Source organism: Syzygium oleosum, unplaced genomic scaffold, assembly GCF_021117445.2.
Source record: "Syzygium oleosum isolate NSW1041296 unplaced genomic scaffold, Sole_v2.1 Sole_v2.13, whole genome shotgun sequence".
Lineage (NCBI taxonomy): Eukaryota > Viridiplantae > Streptophyta > Magnoliopsida > Myrtales > Myrtaceae > Syzygium > Syzygium oleosum.
The window spans coordinates 1,487,160-1,507,633 of record NW_026607497.1 but is presented as its reverse complement, the minus strand read 5'-3'; the positions used below and the strand labels follow the sequence as shown (position 1 = coordinate 1,507,633).

The window sequence follows — 20,474 nt, the reverse complement described above, 5'->3', positions numbered from 1 at the left end:
GCCCACCACTTCCATCTACTTATTTCATACCAATTCAAATGCATCGGAATATGTTAGGCATGAGCAATGGAAATGAAAGAGAAAATAAAATAATGAAATACCGAAATTTCTCTTGAAATCTTGTAACACGTTTCGGAATCGGGTGTGCATACTTCTCTGACTCGATCGCCTAGTGTGGTTAGAATTGACCAAAAGAACAAAGAAAACAAAGTTCTCTTGTGATACAATCTTGAGAAGAAAAGTGGAGACAAGAAAGCATGCCATGCCAACAATAGGCAAAAGGGACTTCAATTCCTTCAACTAGAGTCCACTTTTTGCCTGCGTATTGCTAACACTTTGGAAGAAAGAAAGAAACCCCTTCAACTAGAAAACACAGCCGCAGCGAATGAAAGCCCAAAAAGGAGATTTTGTCTCCAAAAACGAGCATCTCGAATTGGAGGACAAAGGCATGCAGCAATCAGCCAATATACAAATCACTATACTTCAATTTTCATTTACTGAAACGTGTCGTTTCCGAAGGCGAACATTAGCACACGCATTCGCCAAGAGTTCAACGAAACATCCGGTGCATGTAAAACCACTGTCCATTCTCTTTATCAACCAAAGTCTCTACCTCGATAGAGAAAAGTAGTAGTTTTCACGGTTGCATAGCCAACATTAGTGCAGCAACCATTGCCTCGATTCAATTGACTTTGTGGAAATCGAAATTCAATGCATCTAGACGACGTTCGCCGGAAAACAAAGCCACCCAATGACTGTCCCATCATCAAGTGCAGAAACAAAGCACATCGCAAAAAAGAAAATAATGCACTTTCCTTTTGGCACCAGGAAAATAACGAACTTCCCCATAGGCCTGCAGAGCAGAACTGGAAAGAACTCGGCACAAAGTACAGATATTCATATTAAGACTGAAGTCCCCATTACTCGCTCTTAATTTGCTAGTTTCACTCGATTCTACAAGCTATCGAGTTCCAAATTGGAAAAACTATAGGATCGGGCTGCGACAACGGTACAGATCCAGTCATACTGCAAAAAAATGGTTGCAGAAAGAAGGTGATAAATAAGAAACGAAACAATCTTAAGATGTTGCCCGTCTGCATTTCCTAGGAGCATCGTGATCATCTCCAATCTCTCAGCTAGCATGTATGTCCTACTCGCATTTGTCAGATTCACCAAAACTGGAGGTTGAACAAGCTTTGGCCAGAGAAGAGCATGACCTCAGAAACCGAAGAACCCAAGTTCACTTGCTTTTTCCTTCTCAAAGGTCTCAAAGTACTGATAAATGATGGTGACGGCAAGAAGAATCCCCGTCCCTGAGCCTATCGCCCCCATAAAATCTGCCAAAACAGTCAGTGCGCCGATGCAAATGCCTCCAAATGCTGCAGCGGTGGGAATGTAGCGGTTGAGCTCTTTCTGTAAGTTTGACTCACGATGACCTGGCATCACCATTTGTTGTTCCTAAGATTGGCAAGGAAAGAGAGATGTTAGGGAATAGATGGAACAGTGCAAATCTGCATGTCAAAAGGTGCAGATCAGGACTGGCAGACAATTTTGAAAGCAATTAGAGATTATCAAAAGAAATGACAAAGAACAAGTCATAAGTGGTTGACTCCAGCAAAACATAGAAACTTGTGGAAGATGCAAATCAGCTCATCAGAAATTTAAAAGCTCAACAGACAATAGGGATCGTAAAAGATGATATTCGAAAAGGAAATGTTCCCAATGAACCAGATATATCCAGGGTCACTCGAGCTAAACAGACACAAAATGCAGGAATAAAACTGCTGATACCCCATTATTTGAACCAGTGCAAATTATGAGCAGACTCTGACAAGGGAAATAAAGTTTCACACACTCCATACCCTGAGCTGTCTGGCAACATCTTTAGCAGAGGATCCAGAAACTTCAATCCATGTTTTGGAGAACAGTGCACAAGCTGACAACATAAACACAAGATAGAAGAGTGCATGGAAGGGATTGGCTGCCATATCAGCCAAGCTGCAGGAGGATAGAGCAAAATGTCGACTGGTGAGTTTTCAAATCAGCAAAGCCAGACTAAGCATCATTTTCCTAAAAGGAACAGATAATCACCTTGAGGGAGCGGTGATATAATAGGCGATACCACCAACAGGGACCGAGTGGCCACTTGAGTACTCAGATTCTTTCCATTTACCCAAAAGGTTCACAAGGAAATTTCCACTGTACTTCCTGTGTAGCAACTGATACCAACAACAAATGCATGAGTTATAAAAGCTAAAATTTGAGCTGGTTGTAATGCACAGAAATGTGACCTCCAGTACCTGAGAAATGAAGTAAATGTTGGATACAAGAGCTGACTGCAGAATGATGGGCATGTTAGACGTGTAGAATAATTTGATTGGATACGAACCCTGCTGTCCCCGAGCATTCTTTGACCTCACAGGCAAAACCACACGGAATCCTTGGAAGTAAATGACTATTAAGAATATCAGGACAGTGGCTAGCAGATTCGTGACATTTGGCAGATTCTGTCGATAAAAAGCCTCCCGCAGAGCGCGAACCTTGTCCGTACGAGTGATGAGGAGATGAAAGAGAGCAATGACTGCACCTTCAAATTCCGCTCCTCGTCCACTATTGATAGTTGTCGGGCTAAATGCTTTCCAGATTATAGTTTCACTGAAAAGGAGATATGAACGGATGAGAAAGGTGCAGACACTCTATGTTCTCTCAAAAGTAATACAATCGAATTAGGAATGAAGGCGCCGGGTCAAAACATCTCGAGAGCTTTCTTATATATTCAACTGTATATAATAGAAAGGCTCATAAATAGACCTGCAAAAGTTAGGCAAAAAAGAAGGAAAACTTACCAGATGTTAGTCGCTATGAAAAGAGAGATTCCAGAACCAAGACCGTAACCTTTCTGAAGGAGTTCATCCAAGCATATAACAATGATGCCGGCAAAGCATAGTTGAATAATGATGAGAATGGCATTACCAACACCAAGTTGGCCAACACTTCCATACATTCCTGAAAGAACATATGCAACAGCCTCACCAATGGCTATCAAAATGCCCAACAACTTCTGAGCTCCATTTCTGCAAGAAAGAAGTTACCATTTCAGCTCGCACAAGGGAAATAAAAAAGCCAAGAAAATAAAATTTGCCGAAGTAAATTGAGGAGGCACACAACAAAAACAGAAGCACTATTTGATCAAGTAGAAAAACTGATGTACTGTGACTAAGGTCATATGCAGAAAAGGATGTCCTCATTTCCAATAAAGACATCCGATAGCTTAAATTCAAAATATGGGCCATGTTGCAAGATAGAGGTATCTTTTCAACACATACTGATGTTTCAAAGATGATAAGAAGTAGGAAGCTAATTCAGTAATAGGAGTTCCACAAGCATAAAAATTAGTGACAATCCATAACAAAGCAGCAGCCAAAAGCATCAACCAGTACCAAATAATGAATGGGATATTGAAAAATGCAACATCACAGAGGCTTAAGTATTAAAAGAGAAAGAACCAGCACTGGAGATAATAATGTGCTGGAAAAAATAAATTACTTCAACTGATACTTACAGGAGAGCTCTATCCTCACGGACATTATTGTCCACTTCGACGATTTTTGACCCAGCCAGGAGTTGCATCACAAGCCCAGATGTCACAATAGGAGTAATACCAAGCTCCATAACGGTTCCACGGTTGGAAGCAAGAATAACACGCATCCAGTAGAATGGATCAGCCCCTGTGGTGGAATGTATGCCATACAGAGGAAGCTGACTGCAAACCAGGAAAATGAAGAGAGAAATGACGGTGTAAATGACTTTCTCCCGGAATGGTATTTTCCTATCAGCACTTTGAACTTCAGGCAAGAACGAGAGGAACGGCCTGACAAGATGAAGCACTCTGAAACCACCACCCATGGTATTTCCCGGACACTAATCCACCAAAGGCCTGCACAAGATATAAATAAGAAACCAGGTTCAAAACAACACTATATAAAAAGCTCTCCATGTCTTACGATTCCAACATCTATAAAATTTCTGAAAATCAACTGCTACAGAATGAACAAGCTACTAAAAGAATGGACGCGAACCATCTAAAAGCTCTAAACTTTTCGCGATGCCACTCTAATCTTAATAAGCGGTCTACCGTAAAAAAAATCAATACGCTTATTTTATACATTTCCTTTCGGATCGCAAGGAGTGCAGAGCCCGCAACAAAATCATATAGTTCTTTCGAGTCTTCATATGTTTCAACCGGAAACAAGAACTCTCTCCAACAACTCTGCACAACTTCTTCCAAACACCAAATACAATTGACATCACAAAGGGTTCTGTTCTCCAAAACTAATGCCCTACCCCGACATAGTCAAAGGCACAGAGGCTCCGAACCACTCTCCATGCGCAAGCACACAAGAATCCCACCACAAAACACAAAATCACACCACTCAGTCCACCTCGAAGCAATTCCAGAGCCCGCAAATCGCCATGCACGGACACGTTCCCGAGGGGCAAGGAAAGTAGAAACTTTTTCCTTCGCGTTGACTCGATCCAAGCATCCCTACACGACGCTATCGATCCCAACACACGCGCAAGAAACACCCCCCCCCCCAAACCAAATCTCGTCGCGCGAAAAACCCCCAAACCGCGCGCGATTCGGTCAACATCTTCAGAACATCACTCGATCGACAGCAGATTCATACACGAAAACGCATCTCGACAGATGAAATCGCACAGAGGAAGAGCGAATCAGAGATCGAACCTTGAGGACGCTGGAGATTTCGAGCTCGATCGATGGAGAGATTTTGATAGATCTGGAGAAGAAGAAGATCGTGAAGGTCGAGACTCAGGCCGATTTAGTGCTCGTTCGGGGGGGTTTGTATAGAGTTTAATCGGGGGTTTTATATGTGGGCCCGAGGCCACGAGGCCTGACGAGTGAGATCACGACACGTGTCGGGGGCCGCTGGCGTGGCGAGAGGCTTCCGAGTCCTAGTGAGGCATGGATCCCTAATGCCGTCTTTGACATTTTCGAAGGCCCGATTTTGAACTATCAACAAAGGCTGCGCTCTATAAACTGATTTTTATTTTTATTTTTTTGGGTTCACACTACATATCTCAATGGAAAAATAATATGCAGGGAAAGGTATCAACGCTTGTCTTAATAATTCCTTTTAGATGGAAAAATGTGCCACCGTGAATGTTTCAATTCCAGCTTGAGCTTTAACTATATAAAATTAAATTGCGAAACTTTATTGAATCTTTCAAGTCCACCTTGAGTTTTATCACGCCCCGTGCTTACCAAGTGCAACGCTCGCTTCTTTAGTGTTGAATTGTTCAAAGGAGAAGCCTTTACCAACCCAATATTCTCATTAGAATAAGAAGGAAAGGGCCAAATCGATTTCGTAATATGAGAGTATTAAGAGAAGAATTGCGGTTAGCAATCCAGAAAATAATAATTTGTCCATTCGATCCGTTCACCAGCAGCAAAAAGTTTATGTAGGGTATTAATAAATAATACGAGTACGGTCAACGATATTCCTTTATAAGACTTCACAGAAATTCAGCATATCATATCCAATATCCATTTGAGTAGCCAACACCAACCTCCACACATGATGAATAACAAGTAAATGCACGCCAAGCCACCAGTATTGTTCGGTTCGATTCATCGAGTTGCTAGGCAATGTGCTGTTAGTCAAACGCCGACTCTCTAGTCCGAGCAATGTTTCATTCCTCTCTCGATATGTGAACACGAAAAGCGTGGACAGAGAAAAGTACACTGATAGAAACCATCCCGAATTGCGGAGCTTCAAAAAGTTCATAACTAAAGTAATGAACTAATTGCATGAAACTTTTACATGTACACAGAGGAGATCACAACCAAGAATACGGGATAGAGAAAATACAGTGTCTCAAGCTGTCCTCAAACTTTTTTGAAGAAGGACAAGATGTTGCCTTGCTTAGGATCTTTAAGACTTGCAGATTTCTTGTTTCCTGCCTTGCCTACTGGATTGGTAGGACATGTGGGAATGACTGCCGGGGACTTCTTTGTCACAGGAGGCCTGGAGATTTCACAAATGTGTTTAAAGCAATTGTGCGTAGGAGCTAAACATAAGAGAAACGCTACATGTGCCAAGAATCAAACTGGCTAGCATGACAGTAGCCTAGATCCATCTTTTAGTACCATAGATTATGTTTCCTGTGATAGCCTCAATCTGTCATTCAATGACAAAATCTCCAGTAGCATCTAATGCCATAGATCCAGAATGATGGTCAATTTTGGTGCTATAGTCCTTTTTGAGACAGCCACCATTCCCTGCGGTCAAGCTCAAAGCAGATATTCTAGTTCCACTGATTTAACTCAACCAACAAGAATGCCAGACTTGGGTGTTGCTAATAGCTAATTGTGTTGTGTCTCTGAATAACGTGGTTTCTATACTTGATGTGGCATGAGAAGTCAGAGAAAAATAAGGAGACCTGGGGCTTGGTTTAAAAGATGCAGACTGATCAAATTAAGTGAGGAGAAATATCCAGATAACCTCCTTTAACTAGACAAGCTCTAAAGGCTTGAAGGATGAAGGAAAAGCAGATTGGAAGGAGTCATCAATCAAGCTTTCATCTTTGCCTAATTGTAACCGAAGAAAATGGCCATCTAACAGCATAAGATATTTACGAATCACTCCATCTAAGCTCTCCATAAGCAGGTATAAACCTACTATACTAATGTGAGCTTCTCCCCAAAGAAAGGTCATGTAAGATATTGCAGAACGAAGACAACCCACAGAAGAAGAACAAACCTGCTCGTGGTGTCAGCAGCTCTCTCATCATTAGGTTTGTCAGCTGTAGTACAGTTTGCTTTTTTCAATTCTTCCTCACCATCCCAGACCACTTCGGTTACTGCAAAGAAGATGCACTCAAGAACATGTAGAGGTAAACCTGAGGACACCACTTACTGATAAATAACATACAAAAAACTCAAGATGCGCAGGTAATGCCTATTTGCCTTGTAAGTGGTTTTTGTGGTGTATTTGAGTTTGTAACATAGAATTGGTGACTCCAGTATCGCCTTTGGATAAACAAATTAACTTACACCGAAAAAAAGAAAATATATAATGCCTATCAACAGGGACGGATGTAGAAATTTTTAAGCAGTGGGGGCAAACTTGTACATGTGCTTTGATTAAGTTTGTTGATTTAAATAATGCCTAAAGTTCTTGTATGCTCACATTCTTAGACAAATTACTACAGGATCAACTATCAAGTACAGATGCACAACAGCTAACCATCTAGCAAAGTCAAGCTTTCCAAAGATGTGGGGCCGAACCCAGAAATTTGTCAGAAAATTACTGATTTGAGCAATTCCTTCACAAACTTAACAACCAATAAAATCCTTATAAAACTACTACTATCCTGATACATCTTTCAAAACGTGAGCAGAGGCAACTGCCCTCACTTTCTATTAAGTAATCCGTCCCTTCCTATCAAACCCCCAACATATTTACATAAAACCAGCATGCTAAGTAGACATGTGAACCATAAAATTAAATTAGCATTGAGTTACCTTCTCTCCCACGTTCATCGATTCTAGTCTTCAAAACCTTTCGCCTCTTCGGTGAGGTTGGAGCAGAATCTGTCACTTTATTACTTACATCCTTGGAGGAACCACGATTTTGGCCCTTCAAAGAGCACATCCCAATGTTCATGCCTCTGCTGACGGCAGAAACATCTTCCTTTGGTGGCTGGTGGTGTTCTTCCTCGCTAACTTTTACTTCATCAACTTCCATGTTATCTTCCTCGCACTTCTTCTTGGAAACTAACTCCTTGGTACTCTCTTTTGAAGCGAGGATAGACCGGGCTTTTGGAAAATCAGGTGATGCCAAATTGACTGCATCTTCATTCTCATCTTCATCTGAAAAATCAAATACAACTCTTCTTTTTCTACCGCCTTCGGTTTTGGAGCTTCTCTTAAAATTGACATCCTGACCCTCATCATCGCTGTTCAATTCTGCTGCCTCATGTGCACATATTTGAGCTTCTGCACTAACTGATGAAGAAATATTTTCCATTAACAGAAGGAACTCCGTAATGGTCTTTATAAAAAAATGTTTTACAAGACATGAGAGAATTAAAGCAAACTTTTGAAAGAGACGAAGGAACCAACCAGTGGAACTTGGAGCAGAGCTGCTATTTTCTGCTGGGCCAGCACTTGATTTTGTTGTGGTGGAAGCACGGCCCCATAGATTTGCCAGAGAACCCCCAGCTGTGGAAGAGTTTTTGCCATTCTGGCCCAACTTTTTACTCGCAGGCAAGTTAGTGACTTTTTCTTTGTCTGCAGGCAATTTGCTGGCTTGATCATGTACTCCTGCACCATTACCTTCACTATTTGCATGCTTAAGCACATCAACGGATTGCTCCAACTTTTTTTGGCTTGTCTGTTCAATCTTTCTTGGTTGTGGTGGGTTAACCTTTTGATGGACAGTATTTGATGGTCCTGAGGCTCTGGCGCCATTCAGCTTGGGAGCTCCCAAGTCAGATAATTCCCTATCTGCACTTCGCTTAACAAAGGGATTAGCTACCGCACAGAACCTGAAAAATCACACAGAGAAGTCGTTTGTTTAGTCCTTGTCAAAATTCTATGTTTACTGACACCTGCATGCATATAGATACTCAGAAACCTGAACCAAGGCATCACACCTGTTATCTCTCAGACAATTTTCAGTGGTTGCATCCTGGCTGAAAAGCTCCTCTGCCTGCACAAATTCAGCATTCCAAAGTGCAGCTGGATCTTTCGGAATGCAAGCTTGCACACTATAGACTTGAACTGAGCATTTACCGTCAAATTCTTCCCTGGCTTCTGCATACACATCAAGCAAAGTAAGTATCCCTTATGAACTTAATAAAACAACTAATTAATCAAACCATGAAATTTCTAGGAATAGACATTTAATATGTAGCAGGCGAGGGAATAAAGCTCACACATTCTCATATCTGTACAAGCAAATGAACAACCACAAAGTCAACAAGATCCCTGTTCAATTTTGAAGTTCTATCCATAAATCAAGTTGTATAAGCATCCACGTAACAAGCGGGACTGTTCAAATCTCAATTCAAGGCATCAATCTGTCTGCTTGTAAATTTCGTAACAAATGGTTGAACTCAAGCATGCCCATCGGGCATATCATTTTGACATGAAATAATTGATAATCTCAAATTGGCGAAATTCATTTTCTACTACTAGTAGCCCCTAAAAATTATTAAAACCTATATATCTAGTAGTCTCTCAAAATCAACCGGTATTTACCTATGCAGCATATTGCCAATTGACCCATGTTTTCGAAAAGAATAAAAAAACTGCAAAGAAGCTCTCTTTCTTAAAAGATCCGAAAGGCAGGCTTTTAGTTATAAATGTCGGAAACAACTATCAGTCACTGCACATTTTAGCTCCTTGAGACATCATAAAATGAAGAATCAAGGGTCAAAACCAATGTAACTATATGAATATAAGAAATCCATTTGGTTATTTCAGGAAGACCCATCTCCAATGGATGGATAACACATCTCGGGAGGTCAGATAGGCATCAAACCAATAGAAATATCAGGCAGCAACACAAGATAAAATCTAACCAGCAAGTTTAGGCCCAGAAACAAGTTTGATATGGTAACATGGCGGATTGTCCTTTAACCATCCAGATAGGGAGTATACTACTTCCAATCCGTCTCCATGTCTTTCAACAAATTCTTGCAGCAACCTGAAGAGAAAGTAACCATTAGCTGTGCTGTTTCAAACTCATGTATTCTAAATCATTCTTTACGAAGACAGTGCTAACCTCTTTGCAGTATTTGAAGATACCAAGAAATTGCGGCTCAACCACTTGTATGAAACCTAAGAAGGAATGCAAATTGCTTAGAAATTGCTAAAAGGAACAATTCCCTTAAGTCCTGCAGAATAATTGGTGTCCTTACAGAAGGAAGCGAGATTGGGATAAGATGATGTTAACTCAAACAAATTGAATTAATGGGAAAATAGGTTTAACATCGCTTCCCACAAAGGAAACAAAGCCATTACGGATTCAACACCAGTCTTTCAAGATCCCACATTTAGAAAACCAAATCCTGCGGAAGAACTGGGCTAGGAGAAACACTACAGATTCAGCTCCATAGAGATTAATTCAAAGCTGCCACACAACAGAACCCTTCTTCTCCTAGCGCATCAACACTCGATATGGACTAAGACATGAATCTTTTTTTGTCTCTCCTGAAAACGGGAAACACGTCAAAAACTAGTCACTGATCTACGCTCGCCAGCAGGCAACTTCTCCGATAACTCCATCCATATTTACCCTACAATCCCGACAGCGTGAAAGGCATATGAATCTTCATACAAATCGGGGGATTTGGAGGGAGCGGGAGAACAAAAGACTCCCTCATCGAATCGAGAGAGATCGGAGACACACGAAAAAGGTAACAACTTGAGATCGAAATCGAAAGAGGCAAAGAAGCGAACGGTACCACTTGAAGCTTATCGGAAACGAGGGCCGCGATCTCGTCGACGATCGCTGGGGTTTCGACCTGGCACATCTTGCTTCGGAGCTCCCGATCGATGCGGGAAGGGCCGGCCTTTGCTCCGAGCGATGATTTCGCCGCTGCGCCTTTGAAGAAGAATTCGACGCGCTTCCCTCTAGGGCTCAATCCCAATCCAATTTTCCCGCCACATTTCTGTGCGGAGCGTCCCGGGAATTATTTTGGGCGGGGGGTTTTATAGTGCGCGTTAAGCACTAAAGCAATCTGGAAATAGCAAAATCAGGTTCTTTGTATTTTTCACGCTGAGCATCCATGGGCTAATTCAAAAAAAAAAAAAACCACCAATTTTGAGTCCCGAATCTAGCTCCTGTGATGTGAAATCTTTAAATTGTTCAGGTCAGATTTGAAATTTAAGTGAAAGTTGATGATTTTTTATGTGGTAAAAAAAACTTCATGCCAAAATTATCACTCAAAATAAAGTTGGTGTTTTTTTTTAATTAGGCCGAGCATCCATATGCAAATAAGATGATTATTACGTGGTTGTTGAGATTCAAAAAGAATAAGAAATAAATCCACCTTGGCCTATTATCTAATATCTATCTAACTTATTAATTAAAAAACAATTTATGCTTCTTGTCAATAAACCTTGATCATCGAAGTCAATCGGCGGTACGTATTTAAAAACCATACTTGATGTTTTACAATTTTATTATCTTAATCCAATTTTGGACCATTAAACCTGCTCATCTTAATAACATCTCTGCATTTAGAAACTTTAAATTCATCTAAACATATACTACTCCAGTTCACTGTCTCATAGCCATTTATGGGTTAGTCATTATTTTCAACTTTGAAAAAAAAAATTCATTTTGTGTATTTGAACTAATTTAGCTCGTTTTACCTTAGTAGGGTAACATTAATCTATGTGTCATTGACCTGTCTAATGCATGTACACATGACACATCTTATGCTTATCTAATGACCCGGTCTATAGACCTTACATTGTCAATGGTGTTTACTCATCAAAACAACAACTAAAGAACTCTGTCATAAATCATGCCTTATGGAGATTATAGTTTCTATTAACGTACAGGCCAACCTTTGATCCTCTTATTACAGGTACGGCAACCAAAGAACTGCCATGTTATTCTATTTATCCCAGGATTGTCGTGAAGGAGAAGATGGCATTGTCGGAGGAGCATTTTGGGTAGTTTTCTTAACCGGGATGCTTAAGCATGGCAGAACGCACTTTGAGTAATAAACAGAAATGGGGGGCCCGTTCCCCTTCACTCTGCGTTCAAGCCTCTCTCACTCTTGCCTCTTTGCTCTCTGTCAGTTTGTCTTGTTCAGCCTAAGCCTCTGATTCCCGCCCAGTAACCTTTCTTCTTGAAAAAAAGATCTCCAGCTGCCGAAGGGCATGGATTGTTCCAAGATATTACTCTAGGAAGTAAGCCAAAGCAAACATTCCAATAATGCAAAGCAGAGCCCTCGCTCGTAGATCCCTCATCGTTTTCAACATGTATGTTTCCTTTGCTGATCTGGTCTTGAATAGTTTGTTATGTCCAATTTCTCCACCCCTCTATCAAAATGATAAAAAAGGAAGGCGAGCTTGCTTCTTATTCCCATGTTTCACTCTGTTTTCTAACTGCATATATAATTTTTTTACTTTCCTTTCTCCAAAAAAAAATAAAGAAGAAAAGAGAACCGGAAAGATAAATTTCAGAAAGGGAAAAAATAGACATTGTTGCTTCGCCTATAGCTGGTGGATTACCTGCTGGCCTCGATCGGTCGTGCATGCAGTTACATGACATACTATGATAGCTACGTTTGCCAACTTAAGAATGGGTTGTGGAGCTAGATAACACGAGGCAAAGGGTGCAACATTCAGTCGACGACGCTCGAAACAACATGAAGCAGATTGAAGCCGACATTGAGAAATGGGTGGCAGACACGAAGACAGTCGCCGACAAGGCACGCAACACGCTAGAATACCATGAAAGAGCCAAAAAAACTTGCTTCTACAGGTTCAGTCGACGACGCTCGAAACAACATGAGGCAGATTGAAGCCGACATCGAGAAATGGGTGGCAGACACGAAGACAGTCGCCGACAAGGCACACAACACGCTAGAATACCATGAAAGAGCCAAAAAAACTTGCTTTTACAGGTGGCTTCCCAACCTGAAGGCGCGTTGTCATCTCGGAAGGGAGGCGAGGAGGATAGTCCCGGACATCCGGGCACTCATTTCGCAGAGTCAATTTGAGAGGGTCTACTTCAACAATGATTTGTCGGGGCATGTCGCCAGCCCTCCCGATATGAATTTTGAACATCCGATTAGTTCTCATCAAGCGTACAATAGGCGTGCATTGAGCGTACAGGGTTAGTCATTATTTTCAACTTTGAAAAAAAAAATTCATTTTGTGTATTTGAACTGATTTAGCTCGTTTTACCTTAGTAGGGTAACATTAATCTATGTGTCATTGACCTGTCTAATGCATGTACACATGACACATCTTATGCTTATCTAATGACCCAGTCTATAGACCTTACATTGTCAATGGTGTTTACTCATCAAAACAACAACTAAAGAACTCTGTCATAAATCATGCCTTATGGAGATTATAGTTTCTATTAACGTACAGGCCAACCTTTGATCCTCTTATTACAGGTACGGCAACCAAAGAACTGCCATGTTATTCTATTTATCCCAGGATTGTCGTGAAGGAGAAATGGCATTGTCGGAGGAGCATTTTGGGTAGTTTTCTTAACCGGGATGCTTAAGCATGGCAGAACGCACTTTGAGTAATAAACAGAAATGGGGGGCCCGTTCCCCTTCACTATGTGTTCAAGCCTCTCTCACTCTTGCCTCTTTGCTCTCTATCAGTTTGTCTTGTTCAGCCTAAGCCTCTGATTCCCGTCCAGTAACCTTTCTTCTTGAAAAAAAGATCTCCAGCTGCCGAAGGGCATGGATTGTTCCGAGATATCACTCTAGGAAGTAAGCCAAAGCAAACATTCCAATAACGCAAAGCAGAGCCCTCGCTCGTAGATCCCTCATTGTTTTCAACATGTATGTTTCCTTTGCTGATCTGGTCTTGAATAGTTTGTTATGTCCAATTTCTCCACCCCTCTATCAAAATGATAAAAAAGGAAGGTGAGCTTGCTTCTTATTCCCATGTTTCACTATGTTTCCTAACTGCATATATAATTTTTTTACTTTCCTTTCTCCCCAAAAAAAAAAAGGAGAAAAGAGAACCGGAAAGATAAATTTCAGAAAGGGAAAAAATAGACATTGTTACTTCGCCTATAGCTGGTGGATTACCTGCTGGCCCCGATCGGTCGTGCATGCAGTTACATGACATACTATGACAGCTACGTTCGCCAACTTAAGAGTGGGTTGTGGAGCTGGATAACACGAGGCAAAGGGTGCGGCATTCAGTCGACGACGCTCGAAACAACATGAAGCAGATTGAAGCCGACGTCGAGAAATGGGTGGCAGACACGAAGACAGTCGCCGACAAGGCGCGCAACACGCTGGAATACCATGAAAGAGCCAAAAAAACTTGCTTCTACAGGTGGCTTCCCAACCTGAAGGCGCGTTGTCATCTCGGAAGGGAGGCGAGGAGGACAGTCCCGGATATCCGGGCACTCATTTCGCAGAGTCAATTTGAGAGGGTCTACTTCAATAATGATTTGTCGGGGGCATGTCGCCAGCCCTCCCGATATGAATTTTGAACATCTGATTAGTTCTCATCAAGCGTGCAATAGGCGTGCATTGGGCGTGCAATAGGCGTGCATTGAGCATGCATTGGGCGTGGCAGTCTCCCCGTCCCACATACACTCGGTAACTCCTGTAGTCCTAAGGATGGTCCCAGATTCAAATCGAAATGTTGAGTGAGAAGAGCTGTTAAGCCTTTGAAAGGGAGGATTTTGTTAGGCAACAAAAAATTCTCGAGAATTATGTTTTTTTAAGTGAAACAAAGAAGGGCGGTAATTCATCCAAATGACAAACTCTAGTCAAAATTAATATTGCGAATTGGAAAAGCATGCTCTGAGAAATTAAATTAATAGACAACTTTTTCTCCATACAGAAAAAGCAAATATATAGTTGAGTTGTTCTCACTGAGCATGGGCTAGCCTAGAATAGAATTCAAATGCTGAAGAAGAAATTGGAGCGATAAGATTTAAACATGCACATGACACGAAGGAATAATTCAATAAATATTCTTAAGGCGGGATAGTTGGACATGCGAGATGCTGGGGGGTGCCGAAGGCATTTTAGTACATAGAATTGGTATAATCACTTTCTTATTCTTTTGGAAATTATGCGGCTATTGTTGATTATGAGATGACGCTCGGTTCAGCTGCTTTCCCGCTTTCACTTTCTCTCCCTACTACCTTCTTCAAGCCCCTCTCTCTGAGGTTTGTCCTGCAGAGTGTTCAAAGTTTTTTGAGCACCCGATTAGTTCTCAATAGGCGTGCACTAGGCATGCATCAAGCGTGCATTGGGCGTGGCTCGTCCCACATACACTCAATAACTATGTAGTCTTGAGGGTGGTCACAAAATAATGCGTAAGTGTGATGATTCAAATCCAATCCTTGAACGAGAAGAGCTATTCAGCCTTTAAATAACAAAAAAGTCTTGAGAATTATCATTGTTTTAAGTGAAACAAAGAAGGCTAGCAATTCATCCAAATGACAAAACTCTAGTCAAAACTAATATCGCGAAATGGAAAAGCATGCTTTGAGAAATTAAATTAGAACCGTGATAGAAACTCTTGATTGAAATTGAATGTGACTTGAAACGAAAGATACATTTGGTAGCAATCGTGTAGAGAGATTAAAACTACTGAAGTAATTAAATCAAAGGAATAGACGAAACAATAATCAAAACAACAACTAAAAACATTAAAAGAAATTAATTATAATATACGTAATAGATGAACCGATGATTAAAACTACAATTTATAGGGAGGAACACAAATATTTTGGAAAAATTATTGAAAAAGTTCTAAATCCATTACACTTTTGCCAATTCAATCATAAACCTTTCAATTTTGCCAATTGAATCATAAGCCTTTTTACGTTTTGCCAATTGAGTCCATCTGACGTGGACGCCGGACATGCCACGTAGGATAGTCAACGCTAACATGGACAATTTTTAATAATATTTAAATATTTATTTTCGATTGATTTATTTTTCCTTTTTTCCTTTTTCTTTTCTTTCCTTTTTTTTTCCTTCCATTCTTCCTTCTCTAGTCCATCACCGGGCCTCAGTGACCGGCCAAAGGCGAGGGTCGGCGAGGTCAACCTCGCTAGCCTCGGGCGAGCCTCGCCATGGCTAGGTGAAGTTAGCCTCGTCAGATCTCACGAGGTCAACCTCGCCAGATCACTTGGCACGAGCGAGTCGAGTTCGGGATCTACTCTAGAAAGTTGAGTTTGGGATCTAGAATTTACAATTCTAGAAAAAACATGTGCACCAAATTTTTCCCACGAGATTTCAATGGTAAAAATCTCCAACTGAATTCCTTAATCGTGTAGACCAAAGCGAGTCGAGTTCGGGATCTATTCTTAATGACTCGCCATCGATTCGATCTCAACTGATAAGGGAGATATTCTTTTATACCGTAGTGCAATTCTTGATAGTGAAGATTTTGAATTATACCTTACTTCGACAGCCGGAACATAAGTCTACGAAAAGCCACGATTAAGTCTACACAAGTTATTGACGCATGAAAGGATCAATCAAAATTGGGCCTTGGGGGCAGAAGAAAAGCACAAAAAAAAAACAAAAACAAAAACGACACGTCCTTTCCCCAAAAATCATGGTGTTATTCCGATGTTGTCCATGTGCTTAAAAGATTAGCTCTTCCACATAACTTGCAGTCAGGTAATACTGTCTGTTTCCAACTATGCATCTACATCATTCAAAATGTGAGTCGCGATAGCTTCATCTTGACATGAAATGTCCACTTTTTTTAAATGAAGACACAGACACTAAGGTATGGGGCATATTCTATGTATTCACTTTGGTATGTGCATATTCAGCCTAGTTTTTAACTAGTTTAGCTATGGTATCATAATGTTTTACAATCGCATGTCTGTAACACGATGTTGTATTTTAGCTATTCACTGGCATTACAGCTCACATCAATGAAAGGTATGGGGCATATTCTATGTACTCACTTTTTAGAGCGTACTCGTTATCTTTGAGTTCATCATCATAAAGAAGGAAATAATGTGAGGCATGTTGAGAAAAGCATTGGTTCAAATAAGGCCAATCTTTGTAAATATTCGACTGAATAACCAACCAGGTGGTCGGTCAAGTGGTGCAAGATTTGTTTTGCAAGTAAATGGTCGCAGATTTGATTTCCCACTTTATTCTAGGTTTCCTAACTTGAGGAGTAATCGAATGACAGTTCTGGTCTTACATGTATCGTGCGGGTCTTGGTAGTGGCCCCGTGAGATTGGTTTCAATCCCGTCCAATTTTTTTAAGGAAAAAGAAAACAAAAAAAAAATGAAGAAAATGCAATTTAAGCGACATTATATTAGAGAAAAAATATTGATTTGGCTGTAAGACTAAAACTAAAGGATTCTAATCATGCATATAAATTTTAGGCACAATTAGAATCAAATGCGGAAAACAAGATCGTAAATAAACTGACCTCCAGCCATTGTTCAACTTTACGTTCGTCGGAAATCCACGATAGTTCGACGTCAATTCGAAGCGATTACGGGCGCACTCTACTAACCCAATCCCCTCGCGTACTGATGGTGTATTACCGAATGAGAGGGTTTGTGTTAGACCTTGTGTTAGCCCTTATGGAATGAACGTTCATCTTTATAAATCGCTTCCCATCAAGGCGGTTACCGAAGAGGGCAGTTGTCACCGAAGGGGTACGAAGAGTGGAAAAACCGACAGTGGATAACCGTCACTCAAAAGAGAAAACGTGGGTCAAACCTAAATGTGGGATCACATTACAAATATAACATTCTCCCACTTGATCCCAACATTTTCATCATACAGATTACCCAACCAAATCCACGAAAACCATATGCTTAAGAAAAGAAACAAAACACATGAATCATGGCGACATGTCCTCTAAGAGCGAGTAATATCTTCCATGTATTACAATGCATCTTATTCCTTTAATGTCAGCCCATATGTGACAACACATCTTAATGAATAAACCCTATGTTTATTCCAGAACCAAGGATAATTGTTATTCTCATAAACAACTGAATGTGTACACCAGAAATTGAGAATAACATTACAATTGAGTAAGAGTTTCAAACAACAAAAAAATCGTCCGTACGACAATAAATCACATTATGGGAATTATTCCCATACTAGCCACATGATCCTTATACTTCATTGGTGGCATGCCTTTAGTTAAAGGATCAGCTATCATCAATTCAGTGCGAACGTGTTCAATGACCACTTTATTCTCCTTAACACGTTCCTTTATGGCTAAATACTTAATGTCGATGTGCTTACTTCGACTGCCACTTCTAGCATTTTTAGCCGTAAAAACCGCAGCTGAATTGTCACAATATATTCTTAATGGCCTAGAAATAGAATCAACAATTCCAAGCCCTGAAATGAAACTCTTCAACCATACACCATGCGAGGTAGCCTCAAAACAAGAAACGAACTCAGCCTCCATAGTGGAAGTAACAATCAAAGTCTGCTTCGCACTCCTCCATGACACGGCTCCGCCAGCTAACATAAAAATGTATCCTGATGTTGATTTTAGAGAATCAACGCAACCAGCGTAATCCGCATCCGAATAACCAACTACTTCCAAGTTGTCAGTCCGTCTATACATAAGCATGTAGTCTTTAGTACCTTGAAGGTATCTCATCACTTTCTTTGCAGCTTTCCAGTGGTCTATCCCTGTACTACTCTGATATCTTCCCAACATTCCCACAGCAAAAGCGATGTTAGGTCGAGTGCAAACCTGAGCATACATCAAGCTTCCGACAGCAGAAGCATATGGGATGTTCTTCATTTGTTCCCTTTCTAGATCATTCTTCGGGCACTGGTTCAAATTGAACCTATCACCCTTCACAATGGGTGCTACACTTGGTGAACAATCTTTCATCCGAAATCTCTCCAAGACCTTATTGATATAAGTTTCTTGAGATAGTCCTAAAACTCCTCGAGTTCTATCTCTATGGATCTTAATGCCAATGACATAAGATGCCTCACCCATATCCTTCATGTCAAAACTCTTAGAGAGGAATTGTTTCACCTCATGCAACAACCCCTTATCATTGGTTGCAAGTAGAATATCATCCACATATAGCACAAGAAAACAAATTTTGCTCCCACTGACCTTCTGGTATACGCATTGATCCATGATATTCTCTACAAAGCCGAATGAAGAGATGACATCATGGAACCTTAAGTACCATTGGCGGGATGCTTGTTTCAAGCCATATATAGATTTCTTAAGCTTGCACACCAAATGCTCACCTTTACTAGAGGAGAATCCTTCAGGTTGTTTCATGTAAACCTCTTCCTCTAGTTCCCCATTGAGGAAAGCCGTTTTCACATCCATTTGATGTAATTCCATATCAAAATGGGCAACCAAAGCCAAAACAATACGAAGAGAATCTTTCTTAGATACAGGAGAAAAGGTCTCCGTGTAATCAATTCCTTCCTTTTGAGTGAATCCTTTGGCAACAAGTCTAGCTTTATATCTCTCAATGTTGCCCAACGAGTCCTTCTTAGTTTTGAAGACCCATTTACAACCAATGGCTTTTGCACCATTAGGCAACTCAACCAAATCCCAGACTTTATTTGATGCCATAGAACTCATCTCATCCTTCATGGCACTGTACCACAAATTGGATTTATCACTACTCATGGCTTGTGAAAACGTTTCAGGATCATTCTCAGCTCCAATATTATAGTCAGACTCTTGTAGATACACAATATAATCACTAGGAATTGCTGATTTCCTCATTCTAGTAGATCTTCTTAATGTTGTATCAACATTCTCTGGAGGAGCGTGTTGTTCAACTGGTTGTTCAACAATTCTGGTAATTGTTGAACAACTGGATCTACCAGATCATTATCAGCAAGTTGTGGAACTTCAATAGTTGGTTGTTCAATAGCAGGCTGAACTGAAGGGGCGTTATGAACAACAACCAACCTAATACTTGAAGTGGAAGGTTGAGTATCTGAATGATCTTTCTCAGGAACAATGTCCTTCAATCGATCACTTCCACTAATCAAGTCATTTTCAAGAAACTTAGCATTTCTTGATTCCACAATCCTAGTAGTGTGAGATGGACAATAAAACTTGTATCCCTTGGACTTTTCGGCATATCCAATAAAATATCCACTTACAGTCCTTGGGTCCAACTTCCTTTCCTGTGGATTATAGACTCTTACTTCAGACGGGCATCCCCAAACGCGTACATGTCTCAAACTTGGTTTCCAACCTTTGAATAACTCAAAAGGCGTATTTGGGACAGCCTTGGTTGAAATTCGATTTAATATGTACACTGCCGTCTTAAGAGCTTTAGTCCACAAGGACTTAGGAAGTTTGGAGCTACTAAGCATGCTCCGCACCATGTCCAATAAAGTTCGGTTTCTTCTTTCTGCTACGCCATTTTGGTCCGGAGAACCTGGCATAGTGTATTGGGCAACTATCCCATTCTCTTGAAGAAACTTTGCAAACGGACCAGGTGCTTGTCCATCTTCAGTGTATCTACCATAAAATTCTCCACCTCTATCTGATCTCACGATCTTAATTTGCTTGCCGCATTGTTTCTCTACTTCCGCCTTAAAAACCTTAAAGGCATCCAACGCTTCATGTTTATTATGAAGCAAGTAGAGATACATGTAACGTGAGTAATCATCAATGAAGGAGATAAAGTATTTCTGACCATACGAGTCCATATCAGGACTACAAATGTCCGTATGTATGATTTCTAATATGTCTGTACTCCTCTTGGCA

General features: G+C 40.7%; 2 protein-coding genes across 3 annotated transcripts; both read right to left on the bottom strand.

Moving 5' to 3' along the window:
* Window positions 1-877: 877 nt before the first annotated feature.
* Window positions 878-4,888, bottom strand: LOC115681237 (uncharacterized). The gene is made up of 7 exons (XM_030605106.2): window positions 4,748-4,888; window positions 3,563-3,937; window positions 2,847-3,074; window positions 2,301-2,655; window positions 2,092-2,219; window positions 1,863-1,998; window positions 878-1,458 (listed from the first exon to the last, which is right to left on the bottom strand). Exons 2-7 carry the CDS (start codon window positions 3,904-3,906, stop codon window positions 1,219-1,221), a joined length of 1,431 nt encoding a protein of 476 aa, XP_030460966.1. The 5' UTR covers window positions 3,907-3,937; window positions 4,748-4,888; the 3' UTR covers window positions 878-1,218.
* Window positions 4,889-5,765: 877 nt separating this feature from the next.
* On the bottom strand, window positions 5,766-10,725 carry LOC115681277 (uncharacterized). Of its 2 annotated transcripts, none has more exons than XM_056317427.1 (8): window positions 10,495-10,725; window positions 9,813-9,868; window positions 9,610-9,734; window positions 8,680-8,836; window positions 8,147-8,571; window positions 7,547-8,029; window positions 6,783-6,882; window positions 5,766-6,047 (listed from the first exon to the last, which is right to left on the bottom strand). In XM_056317427.1, exons 1-8 carry the CDS (start codon window positions 10,561-10,563, stop codon window positions 5,909-5,911), a joined length of 1,554 nt encoding a protein of 517 aa, XP_056173402.1. In that variant the 5' UTR covers window positions 10,564-10,725; the 3' UTR covers window positions 5,766-5,908. The 2 variants fall into 2 exon arrangements, with proteins under 2 accessions (XP_056173402.1, XP_030461036.1); XM_030605176.2 differs by having other exon boundaries at window positions 8,680-8,839; window positions 10,495-10,724.
* Between the last annotated feature and the right edge of the window lie 9,749 nt (window positions 10,726-20,474).